Below are 23802 nucleotides of genomic sequence, written 5' to 3'. Positions count from 1 at the left end.
TCTCAGGCTGTGGGATCCGTATTTATTAAGATACGTCTGGTGGCCGCATACTAACATGACACTCGGAATTGATTGTTTGTTTTGTGTATTGTGCTTGCCCTCCCCATTACTAACGACGGTTTGATGATACCAGCCCAGCCAGATACCAGGTCGCAGTTTAACGTGAATATTCCACTCAGATATAGTAATGTCTCCCAGCCAGCATGTCCTCATTCCGTCATGCCGAATGCTAGGCAGGGAAGCAACAAGTACCATTTGTGAACGTCATTGATGTGGCGTGGTGAGGAACCGAACCGCACACATTCTAGTTTGCAGCTGAAGTACAACTTGGTTTAACGTCGCCTTCATAAGTTAGCATGTTTTATTGTTTGATTGTGTGTGTGTGTGCGTGTGTGCGTGTGTGCGTGCGTGCGTGCGTGCGTGCGTGTGTGTGCCCGCATGAGTGCGTGCGTGCTCGATCAGTAAATGTTTCTATTTTTCTTAGAGCCGAGCACCCGTACCACCGTAGCAACAAGTACCATCTGTATCTATTACAACAATTGGTGTCCTTTTAACATGATGGATTTTTTTGTGGATCAGATTATTTACTTACATGATATAGATATTATTAGGTATTTAGTTTTTAGTGATTGCCCATGTAAATAACAACATGAACGTTGATTATAAAGGTCATTCCGGTTACTATTAACACATCACAATATATTGTCACCTACTTTGAGAGTCTACTTCCTGACACAGACAATACAAGTGTACATTGGTGCAACGCATCAGAAGTTCCCTGCCCAGTAAATCTCATATACAACATTGTCAAGCAAAGCAATGTAACCATGAGTTGTTAAAAGTTTATCAACAAATAAAAACGCCCGTATAAAACCGTATATACAGTGAACTACAGAAGAAAGAGTGAAACACTGAATAGTGACAGTATAAGAGCATACTATGCATTGTCGATGATAACAGTAAGCTACAGAAATATATGGAAGGTAATATGAAACTACAAAACTGAATCTTGGCATAAAGTGGTTATAACTGTGGCAGTATTATCAGGATGTTTGCAGTTAGTGATATTATCATTCTAAATGCATCAACACAGGAGACTGGATGAGCAATAGTGATGGAAGTGATGTTTTAAGAAGTGGACATTTCTTTCCTTTTGGGCGAGTTGATGGAAGAAAGGGAGATGGTTATGAGAAAAAAGGTTCATAAATGTGTCACAGTGTAATATACAAAAGATCAAATTTTGAAACAGACATGTTGAAACAGAAGCAATGACTTGCATCATGAAGCGAAATGTGAATTTGAATGTTACTATGCAGCACTAGGTAATATGTACGAAAAGGCCTAAAGTGTAAAGAGGTTCACTGTTAAAGGATAACAACTTCTTGCTCAATATCTATGTAGTATGGTTTCGCCGTACTCATTTCCGGGGTTGTTTAGCTGGCGTGAATACAACCAGCCAACAATATCAACGTAGTGATAGAAGTAAGAGACTGAAAAGTTGTTTCTATATCAACTGAACTATATGAGAGCATTTAAAATACAGGACATGATTCAGCATCATTGATCATCGGACATTCATAAAAAAACTTATCCAACAAAAATAATAGGCAAGTTTGCAAAAGGAATTGCTTTTTGTATTAACTTCGACTGTTTTCGTTCATTGATTCATACGTTTGTTTACAAAGGTAATCGAGAACTGATGCATTTTGCTCACATAATACAAGCCACACATAATTAGTTACAGGTTTCACATAATATTGAATGTCCTTGTAATAGATATATTTTGATCATTTTGTTTCATCTTCTGCAAATGATGGCCAAATAAAGGTCGATATAAATTATTCGACAAAACCCACATGTACACAATCCATGTAACCGAATACTGTTCGTAGAAGCTTATCTTAACCGTATGTATATTCCCACGGTGATGATCTGGAAACTCTTATGAGTGATAAATGGGTATTTTACTGCACCTAAAAATATGACAATATTACCAACAGCTTTTAAAATCTTTCAATGCAAGTTTTCGACAAACCAAAATGGTACTATCTATTAGTGATACTTAAAGGAACCAAATACTTCCCCGCCATCAGTCACATGGTAGGGTTAATCAGGTAATACCACATAAACAGGAAACATAACAAACAGTCACGAAACACAAGTCGAACACTTGACTGATATGCAGCCGTTGTCCTTCCTGGTACTACTTTCGAATGCTTCCTTTCATTGATTCCTACGTTTATTTACAAAATTTATCAAGAATAGATTATTTTATTACTTAGTTACATTCATTGACACAAACTTACTCACATATACAAGCAATACATAATCAGTTACCAGTTTCTCATAATATTGAATGTCCTTGTTGTAGATAGATTTACACAAAATTTTGTCGCATTTTGTGCAAAGGGATGGCCATTTAATGGATATAAATCATTCGTTAGAAAACCCATATACAAATCAATTTAGACGGATACTGTTCGTAGAAGCTTATCGCAACTGAATGTTATTTCTATTGCTATAATATGGAAAGCATTACGAATGAAAAAGGATAATTTACACTTCTGAAAATATTACTACAAAATCACAAACTACAAACTTTTAAAATCTTCAAATACTTAAGTAACTTGAATATGCACATTATCCTCAGTGCCATGAACTATTCCGAAATAAAAATGGTAGCTGACCAGTTACTTACATATGTGTTCATCTGATAGATTTAACTAAAATACAAATACACAATACATGAGTGTTTCTGTTTTATATACAATTGTTAACTAGCACAATGATATAAAGCATGCAGTGACATTACAATTCGAACTATATAACATGTTACATGGGAGAGGTGTTGACATGAACTGTAACAACTTGTTTCCCTATCTCTGTTCATTCACTGAAGTCACGATATTTCTGAAATATTGCCAAAGTGACTTTAAATTTTAACTCACTCACTCACTCATTCACTGAAAACAACGTGCATGAAAAGAGATTATCTAAAACGTATCTGGGATATATGTTCATTCGTGAAAAGCATATATGTACAAAAGTGAGCTAGATTGACAGTAACGTGCGGATGCTGTTGAAATACCTATGGAACAATTTGGTCAGTTTTGTAAGAAATCCAGTCGGGTAGATGGGCTGACCTAGCTAACTAAACATTTGAGTCTCAAACTTTCTTATGTTACAGTGTCACGTGTGCTGATTAAACGTCGCCGCTTGTTAATCCACGGATATGAAATTAGTCATTTGTAGACGGCTGAAGCCGGCGATAATCCTGTTTGGCCCAACATGTCATTCCTGCTATCATAAGCAAGCACTCTGCATCAATACAATCACAACCTGACCCCCACCAAGCAGCTCGCCAAGCTGTATGCAATCGTGACGAGAATTTCAAATTTGTATTCATACGGACTTCCCCTCCTTTGAGGACACTTGGGTATGGATGTAACTTTGTTGATACTTCTTGAACAACCTTCGATTGTTATACATAGTATAAACAGGTTCCCATTCCACACAGGCAAGCTGTGTCTCGTAATGAGTGTTTCCACTTTGCTAATTTAGAATGTTACGCATTTTGATCCTCGATGTCTCCTACACTTCCGATCACCATTCGTGGGAAGTATGAGTGAATCATGTTCAAGTTCAATGAGTAGAACGGTATATATGTCATGTGAGCTGCACATGTTTGCCTGTATTGCTGACAATCCGATCAAGTCTTTGCTTTTAATATCCAAGAAACTGATGCCAGCTGGACTGATCACACTAAATCTCATTATACAAAAGCATCTAACGTCAGATGCATCAGTCTTAAAAGCTGATTGCAGCTTTGACTTTCGTCCAAAACTCTTCTTTGTCATTTTCTTGTGTAGGATACTTAATATACGTGTCATACTCAATCATGTCCCGAATATCTCTACTGAGGATTCTATTGTCCGGTATATCGGTATACCACAACACACATAGGACATCTCTTCCAGTGTGGATGCTCTCCAACTTGGCCATGTGAACTTCATAGTCACACCAGGAGCTCTTTGCAAAGCTAGGTGACAAAACAGCAATGGTCTTCCTGCTTGACTGAATAGCATTGATGATGTTGGCGGTAATGGCTTCACCAACCATGAAGTCACGGTCGTGGATGCACAACCTCAAGCCGTGGGTTCTCTCTAGAACAGCCCGCATTTCTTCAATGACGAAACCTCTGTCTGCCTCAGCATAGGAAACAAAGGCATCATAAGTAAAATGGTCTTCTTCTTGTCCAAGTCTTTGATACCCCCTGTACTTCCGTCTTGTGGTGTAGTACAGATAGCGTAGCTTCCATCGATATCGGTACACCATACCAGCTCCAAATATCAACATGGAAAGCAGTATTCCTACTACTGCTGTAGACAGGAGGGGGAATAACTATTTTGCAACGTACTTGGAGCTTCGCTTTAACATTTTCTATATCTACAAATGAAATGGTTTCCCCATCTGATAAGGTGCATTTTGTGTTGCCAGGATCTTCAATGGAAATAAACGGCCTTGTAATCCATTCTAATGACTCCAGTGTCGAACAATCACATTTCAAGATGTTACCCTTGATGCTGAGATGAAAAGTGTCGTTTCTATTACTCATGATATAGTCAATTTGATTTGTCAGGCGTGTTGGAATGCCTTCATACCTGTTTCTGGAGATGTCTAAGGTATGGAGGTGCGGCATGTGCCTAATTTCAATGTTCCAGGAGGCCATCATGTTCCAGCCTAAATCAATAACCTCAAGTCTGGTAAGTCCTCTAAATATCAATGACGGCAGTTCCCGAATAAGATTGTGTGAGATTCGTATGACTTCCAAGTTTGTTTGGTTGCCAAATATCTGCCCATTTGTGTCCGCTAGAAGGGACACTGATAGGTAATTTCGACTTATATTTAAGACTTTTAGTCCATCAGCATACATAAAAAATCTGTGAGATACATATTTACAGTAATTGTCTGAGAGATCTAAATATTCAACTGTTTGACTTTCATGTATTGGACCTATCCAGTTTGTAAAGACATTGTTTGAAATGTCAATAGTTTTAAGTTGGTTTGTATGAAAGTTGAGCTCAACAATATCATAGTTCAATTTGCTGTTGCTAACATTTACATAGGTTGCATTTGGAGGTAGTGGTATCTTAAAATGAGGACCTAAGATACTGGTTTGGTTATATTTTACATCATAATAGGGACTATTATGATGGTTACGGTACGAAAGGCTATGGCTGCAATCTGCCTCACATTGTTCACAGGCATGGATGCTGTTATGTGAATATTGAACCATTGGCTGGGGATCAGATGAGGGCAGCGGATTGGGGGAGAGGATTGTGCCTCTAACTGCATCAACTTGATTGAAGGGGATATTAGATGAATACTGGTTATAAGCATACATTTTCCGCAGATTTGTCAGTCTATCGGCACTCAGGAGATAGGATCCGAATGTCACTCTATTGTGATTCATGGATATTATTTCCACTGTTTTCATCTGACCGATGCATTCCTGGTCTATGAGTTCCAACCTATTTGCATCAATATGAATCTCTTTTAAATTAAGATCACTGAAATATCTCGTATTGTGTTTCTTTAGGTGAACCCCAATGGCAAATGTTGTCACTATTCTGTTGATCTTTAAAACTCTTAGAGAAGAATTTCGAAGTCCATATATAGCTTCACCCATGCGATCAAACCCTAGATATTGATTGTCAGATATATCGAGTGTATCAATATGCCTTAATGGCCAGAATGCACTTGCTTCAATATAGTTGATTCTACATTTGCTTATGTCCAGGTTCCTGACAGATGGGGTGTAGAGAAATGATGTATTCAACAGGGTTTGAACTGAGCAGTGGCCCCTTTTGCCTGATAACGACAGCGTAGTAAGATTCTTCAGTTTCGAAAATCCAGTCCCAAACGAGGCATTCCGAACACCGTCAATGAAAAGTCTCTGAAGAGCAGTAAGATCACCAAGCGCTTTATCTGGGTATACTGAATCTGCGATCTTGTTGTTTGCGATGTTCAGCGTAAGCAATTTTTTCTGCTCTCTAAATATGCCCTCTGGATATGCTGATTCGTTAAGTTGGAGATGGTTTCCTTTGAGGTTCAAATGTAGCAGATTTGTAGCTCCTGCAAAAGTGTGTACATGCAATCTTTTCAGTTGATTGAAAGACAGATCAAGATGTTCCAAAGCAGAGAACCGTCGGAACGAGCCAACTGGCAGATGCTTAATACTGTTTTGAGACAAACACAGGTATGATACTGAATTTGGGATCTGCTTGGGGATGTTAGATAGATGTTTGCCCTTACAATTGGCGATCAACTTTCCATTGGGTGTGACCCTACATACACAAGGCTTACAGGAGATGTCCAATTGTTTCCCTTGAGTCAGAGAAAGGCAGGCAAGGAGCAGGCACATGACGCACAGCAACATCTTATCTGAAATCATGAAACAAATGCTGAAATTAGCAAAATAGTCGTATGATTGTATCGTTTGTAACCTGGGAAGCTTTATTGAAGGAGTAGACTTATTTACGTCATTTGTCAAGGTACCCTCCAGACTGAAGTTCACAGCGTGGAGAACATTTCGACTAAGGTCTTCATTAAGGGTTGTGACCACCTCTAGCGTATCTTACAGCCACACAACGTCTCCTCATGGATCTTAGGACTCTGTCACACTTCTGTGTATCCTAATTCCTTATGACTTGCGCATTGACATTTCTTTCATACGCAGTCTTACTCACAATACCCACTTCATATTCATCTCAATCGTTTTGTGTATTTCCTACACGGCAATACGCTGATCTCCAGGCACGAGCTCTGAACCGCATATATTGGACGTATACATGCATACTTGCAGAGCGGATACAAGGAATCAGTACCGTTTGTCCTGAGATCGGGCAGCGCATTGTACTTATTTATAAAGTATGACAAACGCACAGATAGAGTATTATCCGAACATCCATGGTATACTCGAGATGTGGTATAAATATGATGGCTTGGGCGGGCCATGATGACAAAAGGTTGATGTTCACGCTATAGAATCTGCACTGGTAACGAAAATAGCGGGAAACAGCAGCGCATTTTTAAGCCGCCTTGAATACCCTTGGCATTCGCCGTAAGTGTGTCATCCTCATCCTAAGACTTAAAATTGTTTGTCGTGAGCCATTAAAGCAACAGCGACCACAGACTGGCCAGTATCAAGCCTCCCCATAACATGTTGACTTTCTTGATTTGAAAGGCGTGGCATTTCCGAAGAAAGATTAAAATAAAACGTTTAATTTGTTTTCCAGCTCACATTCAATGTGCGTGTTCAGTTGAAGCAAACATGCACCAGGTGACCTCTTGAATTTGCTTTTTCACATGTGCAGTCCGTGTTTTTCATCTTCATAGACGACAAAGTCAAGGTTTGCTCGTGAACTTACAATTTCACGAAATTAAAGCATTCCCACTGTTTACAACTATTTAATATACTTGTAAACTTATTTGATTGAACAGAAAAAGAGAAATATCGAAATGTATCATTGTCAAGTTTTCAATTTTGCTGGTTATCTTACTATTCCACATGTTATATACTTTGTAAACATTGATTCATTGTAAGATTATGCTGCGTTTTGAAATACTGTCACGCCTGTTCGGTGAGGTAACAGAAAACTGGCTTCACACAATATATCTACATGGGTCTTTGAGGTCTTCTAAATGAGTGAACGTTAAATCCACCACTTCACGTTTTGTGAAACTAGGATATCATCAAGTATACTAGATACTCCTTTGAGAACGGACTGTGACCTATACTTACTGTCTTAGAAACCAGATAAATAGTAGAATCTTCTTTGTAAAGATATACAAGAATACATGTCTTTGAGAAGTACTGATGGCCCCTTAATGCATTGATTTACAAGCAGAAGGAGTGAGTGAGTTTAGTTTTACGCCGCTGTGAGCCATATTCCAGCAGTATCACGGCGGGGGACACCAGAAATGGATTTCACACATTGTACCCAACAAACAGAAGGAAAAGTCTATGTTTCATAAGTACACAAGGAAGACTTCAACTGACTAATTCGTGACATGTAACAGTTGACCTTCCTCCTCAAGCCAGCTTTGCTTGTCCAGTTAGCCCTAAATATAGATAAACCAGGAATTATCTCTCGAGCAACTTCTGAAGCGTTGCTCTTGTCACGTTACAGCGACACTATTCGCTCTGTTATCGTTAAACATGTCCGACCAGAGTGGAGTCGATTCCCACTACATGTTGAGTATGTGTTTGTGAATTATCAAGTAATGACACCCGGTGTTCCCGAAACATGTTCGCACTTCCTGTTGCACAGTTGACTCCTACCAGAAACGCATGCAATGCATATCTGAAGAATATTATCATTAACATTAACATATGGTGCATGTCAAAATAATGGTTTCCATCGGACCTCTTACATGTCACTCTTGTGTCGAATGGGAAAACGTCCCCTACATATGCACATACAACTTTTTTGAAAGCTTTCCCGAGAAATTTACATGTAACTAATTGTACGCTGTTGACGTAATTCATTTATAAACTAAACTGTCCACTCATGCAAGCCCTTTACTGAATGCTCATTGGACATCTACCAAATAACAAAGATCCGTGAAGATTCGGGCTAGAATTGATCTTCAGCAACCCATGCTTTTTGTAAGAGGCGACTAACGGGATCGTGTGGTCAGGCTCACATGTCATAGAATCCCAAATGCGTAGATCAGTGCTCATGATGTTGATCACTGGACTGTCTTGTCCAGACTCGATTTTTTTACAAACAGCTGCAATGAAGCTGGATTATTGCTGTTATTGCGGCGTTAAAGAATAAGCAACAACCAACCATCGACCAAATAGACAAATAGACAAATAGTCAAGAACCGACGCTGGCTTTCCATGACCGTTCCAACTAAGTCATCAAGCAATACATGCAATCAAATCAGTCGATTCGTGTGACAAGCGCAGGCTGCTGGGGATGTAACTGACATCTTGTCTTAAAACGGCCCTTAGATTTTTGTCAAAATAGATGAAAATGTCATCTGCACTAAGTTACCATTTTGTTGAATGATCAACTTTGTTGTAGGTGGTGAATTTGTTAATATTTTTGTCAGTACATCATAAACATATTGGGGCGGTGGGGTGGCCTAGTGGTTAAAGCGTTCGCTCGTAACGCCTAAGACCCGGGAGTAGTATGGGACTAAGGGTATGAGGACACCCAACTGCATGTAATCTTCCATAAAGATTTGGTAGCCTCCTTAATTTAATAAATACATAACAAATAAATTAATTCGTAATTATAATGTTGAATAAATAACAGAAATATTGAATAAACAATACCAACTACCAGTCATCACTTCTCCTCTGAAATTGTGAACTAGCAACGCTTACTTTTATAGATTTCCAGTAGGTAGTCTTAGAAACGTCTGGGTATTTATGGGAACAGGGCGTGCGTCTGACATCAGCAGCTGTCCAAACGACAATGAAACGACCCCCGCGATGACACTGTATTTATTTGGCAGGCGCGGACGTCGGAGAGAACAACCAATTAAAACGATTGAAAATCGATTATAGCTCATCTGCACTCATTATTTGTGTTTTCATTAATCATTGTCTATTCATTTCTGGTCTATATTCACGTCTTATCTCCTATTATGTTTTAGATAACAAACACCATCTCCTCGTTCTTACGAGTTTTGGATGGAATTAATTGTTGATTAATAATTAATTGTTGAATTTAGGGTTTGTCATCGAAATGACACTACAAAATGTCAGTGCATAAAACGTAATTCAAAAAATGCTAATACAACTATCAATAAATGTATTGCTTTATTTACACGTGTAAATGACTGTAAAACTTGGCGGTTACGTTTTATAATCATGATTTGCATTATAGTTGTGTCAAACGATATGAAAGGTTGGCTCACTAACACACTGACCTAGTTACAAGTCTATTATGTATAGCGAGACGAGTGGACAAAGTAAGACTGTCTTAAACACAAGCCACTGCAACACGAAATATATTGTTGGATACAAGTGGATGGTGTAAAACTATGTATAACCTGTGACTGTGTTCTGTTCAGCAGGGAGTACTTATGGATGACGCCTGTTACGAATCCGTACGAGAGTGAGGACCGTGTTTACATGGCAAGGCCTGTTTACGAGACCATGTGAAAAAATGTGACTGTTGATCTCATGGAATATTTAGAATATACCATCCTGTATGTCGATCACATGGATTATATGGAATATGCTATACTTTGGATACATGATAATTAGCAGGTGGGAAACAGTTTGAAATTGTAAGCCAACATGTATATAAAGGCTTATGTTATGATGTGATGTATCGTGAAAGTAGCATCTGTTGCTACTTAGATTTACAGGCTTATTAAATATTGTGTATAGAAGTTGTATATTGTCGTTGTTTATTTCGCCTAATAAGTTTACATTCATATGCGTTGGTCCCATTATACAAACGGACGACTTTTTCATCATGGCGTCGGCCCACGCTATAAAGGACGCGAGCTATGACCTAGTTTCACGCATGGGCGGGAGGGGGGATTCCCCCTCGTGACGTCAGCCTAATGGGTAGCCTCTCGCATTCAGGGAGGCTACCAAATCTCTATGGAAGATAACATGCAGTTGGGTGTCCTCATACCCTTAGTTTGCCTACTACTCCCGGGTTCGATTCCCCACAAGTGAAGCTCATTTGTGGTGTCCCCCGCCGTGATATTGCTGGAATATTGCTAAAAGCGGCGTAAACTCATAAACATATTAACACTCACATTCACACAAAATAAATGATTTCTTAATAGAAATATATGGATTCATCAATACAACTGCGCCAATGGCTCGTTTGAGTTTGTCATGTAGAATAAATAATTCAAATTGTGGAATTCAAACTACATTCTCACCTGCAGCGTTTCTACACCTAGTCAACAGCGGGCATACTCATGTGTCGTTAGGATGGCGAGAGCACTGCATCTACTGGAGACTTATCGTAACGTGACTCCTATTAGAGGATACATCAGATGACATCCCACATTCGTTCACGGAAAACAGGTCTTGTGGGTTATTCACATTTGAAGCATTGTAGTTGAAACTGAGAACTGGGTTTTCCCAGTCATGTCTTCTGAGCTTTTCTCCTGTGTAAATTTGCTAAGCGGAGTGAAGATTAATGATGAGTAGGAATAGACAGAAATCACTTCTATTATATTCAGGTTTTGGCGTCTAGTTTAATATATATTATCTGTGCACATCACTTGATTGCCACGAATGTGTTCAGGTATATGATACTGTTAACACATGCATCAGCAGCTGTTTCATTGTAATCTATCCTCGGTGCTTAATCTTAACATCTATCAGACTTGAGTCTACACAGAGAATTAAACGGTAGATGCTATGATCAACATCATCGGGTTACACTACCACAATCAGAAATATCATCGATCCGCAGCAATCAGTTTGAACACAGAATAGTATCTATCTTCCAAAACTGGCTCCCGCAGTACTTAGATATCGCTTGTGTGAGATCAATGCTGTGATGTAATAAAGCTGATGACGTCACAATATTATGACCTCACTGAGATCACTGCTCAAGAAGCCTAATGGCAGTTTTGTGTTCAGATAAATTCATTCTTTTACTGATAACTGATGAAGAATGAATTGGGATGATAAACAGAATTTCACTCACGTGTCTTCTGATATCAAATATATACACTCGTTAATTAAATTTAATCTATAAGGTCCTATAGGCTGTTGAGGTTGGATACTTGGCAGATGTGTCCTGGGGTGTATCCTTTGGTAACCGGTGTATGCGTAGATATTATACGACATAATGTTATCTGATATAATCACCACCACTGTGATAAATAAATAAGAAATCTTATGAATTAAGATTTATTAGACGCATTACAGTATCCTTATATTTATCTTCATCACATGAAAGTGTTGATTTTCAGTAAGTGATTCCTCGGAATAACTTATGTCAGAAATTTAAAACGAAATACGGACGAATCGGGTCTCATAACATAGGTTATATTTGGGATTGCATTTTCTCAGTAAAGTACACATTGTAGTACTTTCGTTGGGTTGAATCCCATGCGGGATTCGAACCCACACCCTCAGTGCCAGGCACCTAATCGCCAGCATACAAAATCAGTCGTCCAACGCATTCAGCCACCGCGGCTTCCGCGAGAATCGGGTCTTGTCTGGGACGTAGTATATTCAAAAAGACGAGAGTATGTAGAGACTCCACCTCATATACATGTATATAGTCTAGTCTTATTGAATATGATATACTACGTCCTAGATCTCGAGCGAAACTGGACGTACATAGATCTTTAGGCAGACATCTTGAGCCAACTGTAGGTACACACATCTTGAGCCAACTGTAGGTACACACATCTTGGGCCAACTGTAGGTACACACAACTTGAGCCAACTGTAGGTACACACATCTTGAGCCAACTGTAGGTACACACAACTTGAGCCAACTGTAGGTACATACATCTTGAGCCAACTGTAGGTACACATATATTGAGCCAACTGTAGGTACACATATCTTGAGCCAACTGTACGTACACACATCTTGAGCCAACTGTACGTACATACAACTTGAGCCAACTGTCATACATACACCTTAAGCCAGGTGTACGTACATACAACTTGAGCCAACTGGCATACATACATCTTGAGCCAACTGTACGTACATACAACTTGAGCCAACTGTCATACATACACCTTAAGCCAGGTGTACGTACATACAACTTGAGTCAACTGTCATACATACATCTTGAGCCAACTGTACGAACATACAACTTGAGCCAACTGTCATACATACACCTTAAGCCAGGTGTACGTACATACAACTTGAGCCAACTGTCATACATACAGCTTGAGTCAACTGTAGGTACACACAACTTGAGCCAACTGTCATACATACACCTTAAGTCAGGTGTATGTACATAAAACTTGAACCAACTGTCATACATACAGCTTGAGTCAACTGTAGGTACACACAACTTGAGCCAACTGTCATACATACACCTTAAGTCAGGTGTACGTACATACAACTTGAGCCAACTGTCATACATACACCTTAAGCCAGGTGTACGTACATACAACTTGAACCAACTGTCATACATACACCTTAAGCCAGGTGTACGTACATACAACTTGAGCCAACTGCCATACATACACCTTAAGCCAGGTGTACGTACATACAACTTGAGCCAACTGTCATACATACACCTTAAGCCAGGTGTACGTACATACAACTTGAGCCAACTGTCATACATACACCTTAAGCCAGGTGTACGTACATACAACTTGATCCAACTGTCATACATACACCTTAAGCCAGGTGTACGTACATACAACTTGAGCCAACTGCCATACATACACCTTAAGCCAGGTGTACGTACATACAACTTGAGCCAACTGTCATACATACATCTTGAGCCAACTGTACGTAAATACAACTTGAGCCAACTGTCATACATACACCTTAAGCCAGGTGTACGTACATACAACTTGAGCCAACTGCCATACATACACCTTAAGCCAACTGTAGGTACACACATCTTGAGCCAACTGGCATACATACACCTTAAGTCAGGTGTACGTACATACAACTCGATCCAACTGTCATACATACACCTTAAGACAGGTGTACGTACATACAACTTGAGCCAACTGTCAGACATACATCTTAAGCCCACAGTTCATACACAGATCATAAACCAACTGTGCCAACATCTGGAACAACTGTCCAAACATTGACCATGGTCCCATTGTGCAAACGCAGGTCTGGAGACCGTACAAACACGGATATGGACACAGTAATTCACATCATAATCTGAAGTCAACAGTAGAAACCCAAGTGCCAACAGTATGAGGTTTTAGCAATGTAAGCACGTCACTGTGTCAAACAGTACAAACACGTATATATTCCTAACTGTATACACACGAGTCATGGGTCCAACAGTAGAAATGCAGATCTGTATAAATACTGGTGCAAGTGGTGAATTAAAAATCGTATACACGAGAAATACATTTTCAACAAAATGCACGGGGATAAATGCAAACTGCTTGGTATATTTTCTTGACTTTATAAATAACCTATATAATGAAGAAAGTGTATGCAATGTTTCAATAACTTGTACAACATGATGTGTCCGTTTTCGTCTGTCGCAACATGGAGAGATGTCATCGAACATTTCGGAAAATAACACGGGGTTAAGGTACTATCTGAGAGGAGCTTCACTAGAAAATTGACAGTCTCCCCCCATCTCCCCCTATCTTACATGTTTTCGTTCTAAATAACAGATGACTCACCATTAATGCATCTATATCATCATCAGGACAAAAAGCTTGTCGACAGCCTGTGTGTATGTAAAACCTTGACGTCATTTCAAAATGGAGGTTAGGATCGTTACATTCGCTGAACCATGGCGAAGCGAACAATGTTCCCAAGCTTCCTCGAGAAGATGAGTAATATATCTCACCAGTCTGAAAATAGCCCCACATCATGCTCACATAAACTGAAGGCACGACACTTTCAACTTCCTTGTGCGTTACAACGAGTCAAGGGTATTTATAACCAGACATCGCATCTCACCGACACAGCGCAAATCAAGTCTAAATCGTTATTTGAATGTCTGCTTGGTGTTTTAAATAGCTGATTGAAACATAGAGTTTGCTGTACCACAATTTGAGTGTGATAAGATCTAGACACAGTGCAGGTAAAATTGAAGCCTTGCGCCCAGGTTGTACTGAATGATAGGTCCATGTATAGTAATTCTATCCTTTCCAGAGACAAGTCTAGATAAGGCCACTGAGGACGCCCGTCTGGTATTTATATTTTTGTAGAAAGCATCGCTGAACTCTTTCCATATAACGAAAATATTTCACATCTACACATATATCTTAAGGACGTGAGATCACGTCCAGTCATCTACAACCATTGCATACGACCAGGGTGCCGTTCCACTAACCGATCTTATCTAAGATCAATCTTAGCAAGTTACGCCAATTTTACAATCGTCTTAGCTAAAAGTTACACCCGTTCCACTAACCGATCTTAGGCCGATCGTAGCCGGTCCCGATCTTACGATCCGATCCAAGCTTAGATCGAGACTCTTTCGTGCGAGAGATAGAGGAATGCGAGGCACTAGTTATCTCCCTTTGCGTAGTCTAGCAAATGATGGAAGTAGTTTACGAACCAACTGAGTGAGTGAGTGAGTTTAGATTTACGCCGCACTCAGCAATAGTCCAGCTATATGGCGGCGGTCTGTAAATAATCTAGGTAAGATGCATAGCGTTCACTAACATGAGCGTTCATGTTAGTGAACGCTATGTATCTTATCTATAAATAATCGAGTCTGGACCAGACAATACAGTGATCAACAGCATGAGCATCGATCTGCGCATTTGGGAACCGATGACATGTGTCAACCAAGTCAGCGAGCCTGACCACCCGATCCCGTTAGTGGCCTCTTACGACAACTGACTGACTGACTGAGTTTGGTTTTACGCCGCTTTTAGCAATATTCCAGCAACATCACGGCGGGGGACAACAGAAATGGGCTTCACACATTGTACCCATGTGGGGATTCGAACCCGGGTCTTCGGCGTGACGAGCCAACGCTTTAACCACTAGGCTACCCCACCGCTCCCCCTCTTACGACAAGCATGGGTTATTGAAGTTCAATATTCTAACCTGGTCCTTCATGGGTATTTACCCAACCAAGTGTACACGTGGAGAAAAAACCTAGAGCAAAATGTTAGGGTAGTGAGCACCTTGGTTTCAGGTGCAAGTGCGTGTGAACGCTGGGTATCAGGCATAATATAATAATAATAAATGCATATTTTTAGTGCGCCTATTTCACATCCTGGGGCATGTTCAAAGCGCTATGTACAGATAATTTACACGAGAGTATTTACAGCCGAGATTATAAGTAATATACTGAGAACAGGTTTTAAGTCTGAACTTTAAAAATGTCAACTGTGTCAGAGCTTTTAATATGTGCCTCAACCTTGTCAATCAGAAAAAAAGGCTATAACGTATCTAGAATCTGTCAGTGGTCTTGAATAACACGCGGCCTGCTAAAAGTTACACCCGTTCCACTAACCGATCTTAGGCCGATCGTAGCCGGTCCCGATCTTACGATCCGATCCAAGCTTAGATCGAGACTCTTTCGTGCGAGAGATAGAGGAATGCGAGGCACTAGTTATCTCCCTTTGCGTAGTCTAGCAAATGATGGAAGTAGTTTACGAACCAACTGAGTGAGTGAGTGAGTTTAGATTTACGCCGCACTCAGCAATAGTCCAGCTATATGGCGGCGGTCTGTAAATAATCTAGGTAAGATGCATAGCGTTCACTAACATGAGCGTTCATGTTAGTGAACGCTATGTATCTTATCTATAAATAATCGAGTCTGGACCAGACAATACAGTGATCAACAGCATGAGCATCGATCTGCGCATTTGGGAACCGATGACATGTGTCAACCAAGTCAGCGAGCCTGACCACCCGATCCCGTTAGTGGCCTCTTACGACAACTGACTGACTGACTGAGTTTGGTTTTACGCCGCTTTTAGCAATATTCCAGCAACATCACGGCGGGGGACAACAGAAATGGGCTTCACACATTGTACCCATGTGGGGATTCGAACCCGGGTCTTCGGCGTGACGAGCCAACGCTTTAACCACTAGGCTACCCCCACCGCTCCCCTCTTACGACAAGCATGGGTTATTGAAGTTCAATATTCTAACCTGGTCCTTCATGGGTATTTACCCAACCAAGTGTACACGTGGAGAAAAAACCTAGAGCAAAATGTTAGGGTAGTGAGCACCTTGGTTTCAGGTGCAAGTGCGTGTGAACGCTGGGTATCAGGCATAATATAATAATAATAAATGCATATTTTTAGTGCGCCTATTTCACATCCTGGGGCATGTTCAAAGCGCTATGTACAGATAATTTACACGAGAGTATTTACAGCCGAGATTATAAGTAATATACTGAGAACAGGTTTTAAGTCTGAACTTTAAAAATGTCAACTGTGTCAGAGCTTTTAATATGTGCCTCAACCTTGTCAATCAGAAAAAAAGGCTATAACGTATCTAGAATCTGTCAGTGGTCTTGAATAACACGCGGCCTGCCTTTAGAATCCCCCGACAAATATGCGCAGTGAAATCAAACATATTTGTATCTTTTTGCTTCAGAACATTGTTAACTTCACGGATGTCCCTATTCTTAACCATGACGTTGCAATATTGTTGTACAAATGTGTTACACCGACTCGCTCGGTTGTGTTCCCATGACGACAGTGGTCAGACTGGCCTGACATTTGTAAGGCTTCAGTGCAGTGTTTGTTTACATCACAGAAATATACAAAATCATTTCATGGGGATTTTAGGGACGCTCACGGTGAAATGCTCGCTCTTATTTTTCACATAGAATAGGAAAGCCACCATTTTGGTTTCTCTACGATTGATTTTAGCTATCCTAAGTTGGTCATGAGCAACTTAGACTTTGAATCTTAACTTCTTAACGTCACACTAAGATTGGGATTTTAGGGGTTTACGATTGGCATAGGCCTAAGATCGGTTAGTGGAACGGCACCCCATCTTTCCAGCTGTAGCCTCTGAATTCGATGGACGTTTATTCGATTACGTCGGATTTTTTACAGTGTTTCCATACGAGGGACGGGATAACTCGTCTACTCATACTAAACATATTTCACAGTTTTCTAGCCGTGTATCCTCGTTCTTCGAATGCAATTCATGTACTTTGTGACAGGATTTTCTTGATTATCTCCCTTGGTCAAAACTACGTGCTGTAAGATCTTGACATTCGGTCACCATACAGCGTTAAATGGCTGGTCGTGGAAAATCGTATCAGACTGCAAGCCAAGCTCTATCTGCCATTTGTGATGATGCGAGTAGCTGTTACGACGTTTGACGTTTGATTGTTAGCAATGTTCTTTGACTTTGACTGTTCTTATAGTTGTTACCACAGGTAACACTCTCGTTTCATTCTTTGGATGTCATGACCCTATAATTCTAAGTGATGACATAAATCTACTAAATTGTGGTTGTTCTTTCACCGTAGTGTAGTCACTGGATTGAAAGAAATTGTCACAATTACCACACTGATGTGTAAGGTCAATTAAGTTTCTCCTTTTTGAGAAAAACCTGCATTTTCAATGTTTCTGTGCTAAAGACGACCTATTCTTTTCTCTTTCAGTCTGAAATAGTTAAATGAAAGTGAATACAGATGTTTAGAAAACAATTCAGTTCATATGGATTTTGATGTTATGTTAGTCATAAATGGTCCATGTCAACCGTTGCGACCATGGAGTCGTGATATCACGTCCCTCGTATGTAAGTGTCATGTTGCTAAACATAGTCTCGTATTGAAGGGTTGTGAGCCCTCAGACGTGCTATCCCGTCCTTCGAATGGAAAGAGTTAAATTATTATTTCCTAAGAAACTTTGCCATTCTACTAAAATTGCATAATGGGACTCGAAACTTTCTCAAGTGCGTTCTGGGGCCGAGCTAGCATACCTAAACACAGCCAACGATCTATATCGCTGGTTATTGTGAGCTATTGTATTCCTTTCGTGAAGGTTAGCAGACCGAAGCAAATGCAGGTGGCTTCTTGTGTAACACGTTGTGTCATGTTACCGCTACCGACGTGAACTTACGGCCTGCATGGAGCTTGGGGCTTGACAAGGCGTGTCCGGGAGACAAACATGGCGGATAACAGCGCAGGGCCACAGACACAGGGGTTTCAATATGCTGGGGAAAACCTGTATAAGAGATGACTGGCATCTTGCAATGTTCGTTCTTATGTAATCACATTTAGTTAAGCACAAGTCTTTAAAGAACCTAGAGCTGTTTCACTGATAAGCGATATAGATGCGCCATGTTGTGGGGGGATAGGGGAAGGTTGGCTTAGACTGTTGTAGTCTTTTGTCATATAATCTTGTGGATATATTTTTGTACTAATGAATCTTCATTTTCGTTTGTAAATTTGAATTACATGGGGCAGTTTCACTGTTATCATACGAATTCAGATCATCGATATAACAAAATCCTAAGTTAACCCTCTTGGCCAGAATCCCTTGTTTTGATTTTGTCAGTCCATGCAGACGAAATTCCGAATCATATGCATGAAGCTGGAAGGGAGCATAGCTTGTGTCCATGGGAATTCTGACTTCCTGCCTAAATGTGTTATCCCCAAATTTTGGTATCAATGAGGAGGTCCAGCATTTCACATTATCTATTTTAACATAACGTGCTTGGTAACGAAAGCCTAAAAAATCAAGAAATGATTTTTTCCCTTTATGTGTTTGTCGTTGGGGATAGTTGATTCATCAGATGTTAAACATCCTGAAATTACGAACATTCAAGCCTTTGCATCAAAACCCGATGCATGGTGTAGACAGTTTCTTTTCTGAATTAAAAAAGCATGCCTTATATGTGGCACTCTTTTGTATTTATCAGAAAATTCATATTGTGATGCTTCAAATAATGGCTAGGTTGCTTGAGGTCTTGTCTGAGGTGGGAACTATTTAAGTGTGGCAGCAAGACCTTCGATGATCACTTGGAGAGACGGAATTCCAATTCTGTTTCCTCTTTTTCAGTTTGTGTGTTTTCAAATGACAACATAAAGCATTGACTTAACCCAGTCCAAAACATAGTCTCCAAGTTCATCGTCTCTCACAAATGGGCTGCTTTATTGTCTCGATCTTCACGGTGATTAATGCCACGTTCGCGATTTGTGCCCTTACATGGCGATGTGTGTGTGTGTGTGTGTGTGTGTGTGTGTGTGTGCGTGTGTGTGTGTGTGCGTGTTTGCATGTATGGTTATGTGTATGTGTGTGTCTTCATGCAATGCCATTTCTATAGTGCTCTCCCACTCAGATACCATGTCGTAATTTAACATACCCCACTCAGGCACAATTTATTGGCTCCTAGCCGACCAGTCCCTTTTCCATAACAAAATGACCACAGCATCAATCTTACAATGTTTTAGTTCCGGGATCAATATACCAATCCTTTGCTCTCCTTGTAGCAATATATCATTTAGTTCACAGAGGAGATGTGGAAGAAACTATACACGCAAAGCTACAACTGATATGTTCAAGCAGGAAAGGATATTTGCAACTACCCATGAGTTAACTCTGTTTTAAACATTGTTTTCGTTGCATCACAGTTTGCAACGAATGAGAGCAGCACAATCGGGATTCATCTGGAATTTGAACCTATGATCATGGCTTCCTGACAAGACAATGAGACGAATAGTATTGCCTATGATCCACATGTCCACCTGCTAACCCACGTTATAGTCAGTTTATAGACAGCGTTTAATGTACATGTACTAGGTCAAGCAGTGATTTGCCATTCTGAAGATCTTGCATTAATGGTTAATAAATCTGTTTATTTCACAACTTCAACGCCAGAGAATATCCATGACATAATAAATGTTAAAGGCAAAATAATGACATTATACATGTTCATGTATCAGGATGTGGTGTAACTATGCACACTGCCATATCAGGTTAACTCAGATGTGCCACCCTACACGTTAAATTTCGGACTGTACTGATACAAAGGTTTTTCAGTTTGTTTGGTCCAGAATTTCAGTGTATTAGGAAACAGCCACACAGAACTTTCATCTGAGAAAATCACATTGTCCCAGTTAAAATGTCTATGCTGTAAGCACCAGTTCAACCTTCGCTCTTTTTGTTCAGGTTTCATGATCGGTGATTGAATTCCTCGACTTTTCTGCCAACCCATTGCATGCAGCTCAGTTCTAATTGTCGTCTTACAGACAGCCACAGTTCCTCAATCAATCATATCCAGGCTTAAGTTTTCTAAACTCCTTCGTTTGTTTTTAGAAACAAGAATACCAAGCCGCCTCCTGTCACCGGCAGTCAATTTTCTGGGCCTACCTGCTCAATGCCATATCCATTTGCAATATTTTCAAAACAAGATAAAACAGTGGACAAAGGGATGCCTGTTCTACTTGAAATCACTTTAGCTGATCTGATGTCCTTGTTATAATACTCTAAAATCAACCTCCACTTCTCTAAATCATCCATACTGAGGATCACTGAAAATGTCGTCTGCTAGCAAGTAAACAAAGGGGGATAACTCTTCACAAACTAATGAAAAAGGATTAACGGAGTTGTCTCTCTTGAATGAAACCAAGCACTTGATAGCTGGTCAAGGTTGTTTATACTAGAAATCCAATTAAACATCTTCCTAAAATTCTCAATAATTTCTGGTCATACTATATATGTCTGCCCGTTCTCTCCGCTTCCAGAATCAAGATCTTCTCTCAGTTCCCCAAACACTTTGGCCATAGGTCATTCAAATTTGCAGCACCAACCCTGTGGAACAGTCTTAAAAGCATTCAATTCGGGACACAAAACCTTCCTCTTCTAAAAAGACTACAACCTACAACTGCGAAGTATTCTCATGGTCATTTTGACGAACTGTCATATCTTCCTCATCAACTCTAGTGACTCTTGTTGTATGTAGCGCTTTCAGCATGCTCTGGATGGACTATGGCGCACAAGAAATATCCATTTATTATTATTATTCCTGGGGAGGTAACATCAATATGTACGTCAGTGTACGCCGTGATTCTTCACTTGAGTTACGATCATTACAAAAGGTTTCTTAGTCTATATATGGAGTACGCTTGTCGCTGTCGTTTTAGCCATCGATATTCGCTGTTTACTATTCATGTACAAGTGCCTGATTAGTGTGGGGGGCTGTTTTGTTTCTATTGGATGGCTTTGATTGATTGTTGATTGGAAAAAGATACGAGTAAAACAATTTCGCCAGAAAAATGTGGGTAGAATTTCATGTATGCCACCAAATGTGACATACATGAAAGTCTGTGTTTCAATCCACCTGTCGTGAAAAAAGGTGATATGACCTAACATAATCTCTTACATTAACCCTAGACACTCCGAGGGCTAAAACATTCCATTGTGGATAAATGTGTCAGTGTCCTAACCAAATAGGTTTTGAATCTCCAATACACAACAAAAGTAGTTTGTGGACGGCATTGACGAAATATACATATATACAATAAAGTAGTTTGTGGACGGCATTGACGAAAGATATATATAAACTCAGTGGGTCGAGCTACGGTTGTCTCAATATAAAAGTTAGGGTCACAATGTATTCGTTGTTTATTCATTATTATTGTATCCTGTGTCGATTTTGGGATAAGTCGAAATATTAACATAGGTCCCTATTAACGTAGACACTACGGGCTTCTGGACAATACTTTTACATTTATAGAAGATTATGTTTTAAAAACTATGTTACCAATACAAACCTGATGATCAGGTGTTATAATTTCATGGATGAGAGCATCGCGATGCACAAATTGACATATCTTGTTTGTAAACCTGATCTAAAAATCAAGCTTCACTTGTACACGCATTTGCCATGTTAGTCTCTGCAAATGATTAGGTTGACTGGCTAACTAAGAATACTTTGGACGACATCAAGACGTGACGAGCACAATACTAACCTTCCTTTGCTTTCACCCAGGCATTACTAGACTTTCAATGTTCAGTCACTTCCTGATACATGCTCTGAAGCAGAACAGCTCAAAGCAATACAGCAACAAAGGCATCGTCTTTTGAATGCGATGTTCAGGGATTGTACTGAAATGATAATTGCGTCACGCTAAATTGATAATTCCAACGTCTCCAACACACTGATACATATAATTACCACCCAGTCTCTTTGTAGTTCTTCGGTGTTCTTTGATTCTGGTTAGTGAACACAATATACGTTTTAGTGTTGAACCTCGACAGGCTACCAGAGTGTCAGCTACACCGTAAGTTTACTAATGACGTTACTCCCAACTCATTGACATATATATATATATATCAACTGGAGAGAAATCTTACCTTTCCTGCTAACACTGTTTCCTTCCCAGACGTCCGTATCTTCATTATAATAGTGGCACAATACCACGCAGCGCAGAATCGTCACGTGGTTGATTGGATAAAGTTACTAAGTATGCTATACATCATTCGACCCACATGGACGTCGGGTATCGCTTTAAGGGAAGCAGTCATGCGTAAGATATAACGACAGCCTGGTTGGACAAAGGCAAGGGTAATTGCAACACAAAAGAAAATTATTCTCCTGAACAAACTGTGTAACGATAACGTTACGTACCCATATACCAACAAATAGAGTTAACGTATAGTCCCGTATTATCAGGGCTCACAGCAGAATAAGCAAATATATTTGTTAACAGTAAACGTATTATAACGGCTCATCAGCCTAAGTTCCTGAATTAGGAAAAATTTAACGCGTAATAAAGGCTCACTTGCCAACTCTCTACTCATACAAATACAGGCTGACCTGACATGGGATGATCCATTCACACGAGCATCACACGTCAAGTCAGAAGTACAATCTGGAAAGTAGAAAAGATATTATTTGTGTGAAAGGCAAACAATTATAAACTTTGTAATGATAGTAACACCGCCATGCATGATGATAAACGAGAGAGGAGACCTACTGTCACGGCCCCCTTATATATACACCTAATTCACCAGGAGTGATTACCTTCCTTACCATTGCATACCACTACGGAGTAAGTAGATATTCACAATGCATTCAACTGAGAGAAACATCATTATTTTCCTGGCACACAACCATGCAATGATAACATTACTTTATCTTACCTTTCATGTGAAAATACTTTAATTTCATTGGTCAATGAGGCTTTTTAACAGTTT

At 39.8% G+C, this 23802-nt stretch overlaps 2 protein-coding genes across 4 annotated transcripts in view; both read right to left on the bottom strand.

Annotated features, from left to right (window-relative positions):
• Nucleotides 1–23003, bottom strand: part of LOC124291165 (toll-like receptor 4) — a 71850-nt gene extending 48847 nt beyond the window's left edge. The window contains exon 1 of one of the 3 annotated variants that reach the window (XM_046728099.1): nucleotides 22960–23003. The gene's annotated coding sequence lies outside the window, so the exon portion shown is untranslated. Of the gene's footprint in view, nucleotides 1–10923; nucleotides 10989–14346; nucleotides 14486–22959 lie in introns of those variants that run through there. The other 2 variants (XM_046728100.1, XM_046728101.1) reach the window with 2 other exon arrangements.
• Nucleotides 3544–6439, bottom strand: LOC124291185 (toll-like receptor 4). The gene is given in 3 exon segments (XM_046728119.1): nucleotides 3544–4372; nucleotides 4374–4446; nucleotides 5761–6439. Coding segments are annotated over 3 exon segments (1317 nt in total). The 3' UTR covers nucleotides 3544–3807.
• Nucleotides 23004–23802: the final 799 nt, after the last annotated feature.

Source organism: Haliotis rubra, unplaced genomic scaffold (assembly GCF_003918875.1).
Source record: "Haliotis rubra isolate DU_JTF1 unplaced genomic scaffold, ASM391887v1 Scf484, whole genome shotgun sequence".
In the NCBI taxonomy this organism is placed as follows: domain Eukaryota; kingdom Metazoa; phylum Mollusca; class Gastropoda; order Lepetellida; family Haliotidae; genus Haliotis; species Haliotis rubra.
The sequence above is the reverse complement of the archived record's forward strand: the minus strand, read 5'-3'. Positions and strand labels throughout refer to the sequence as shown.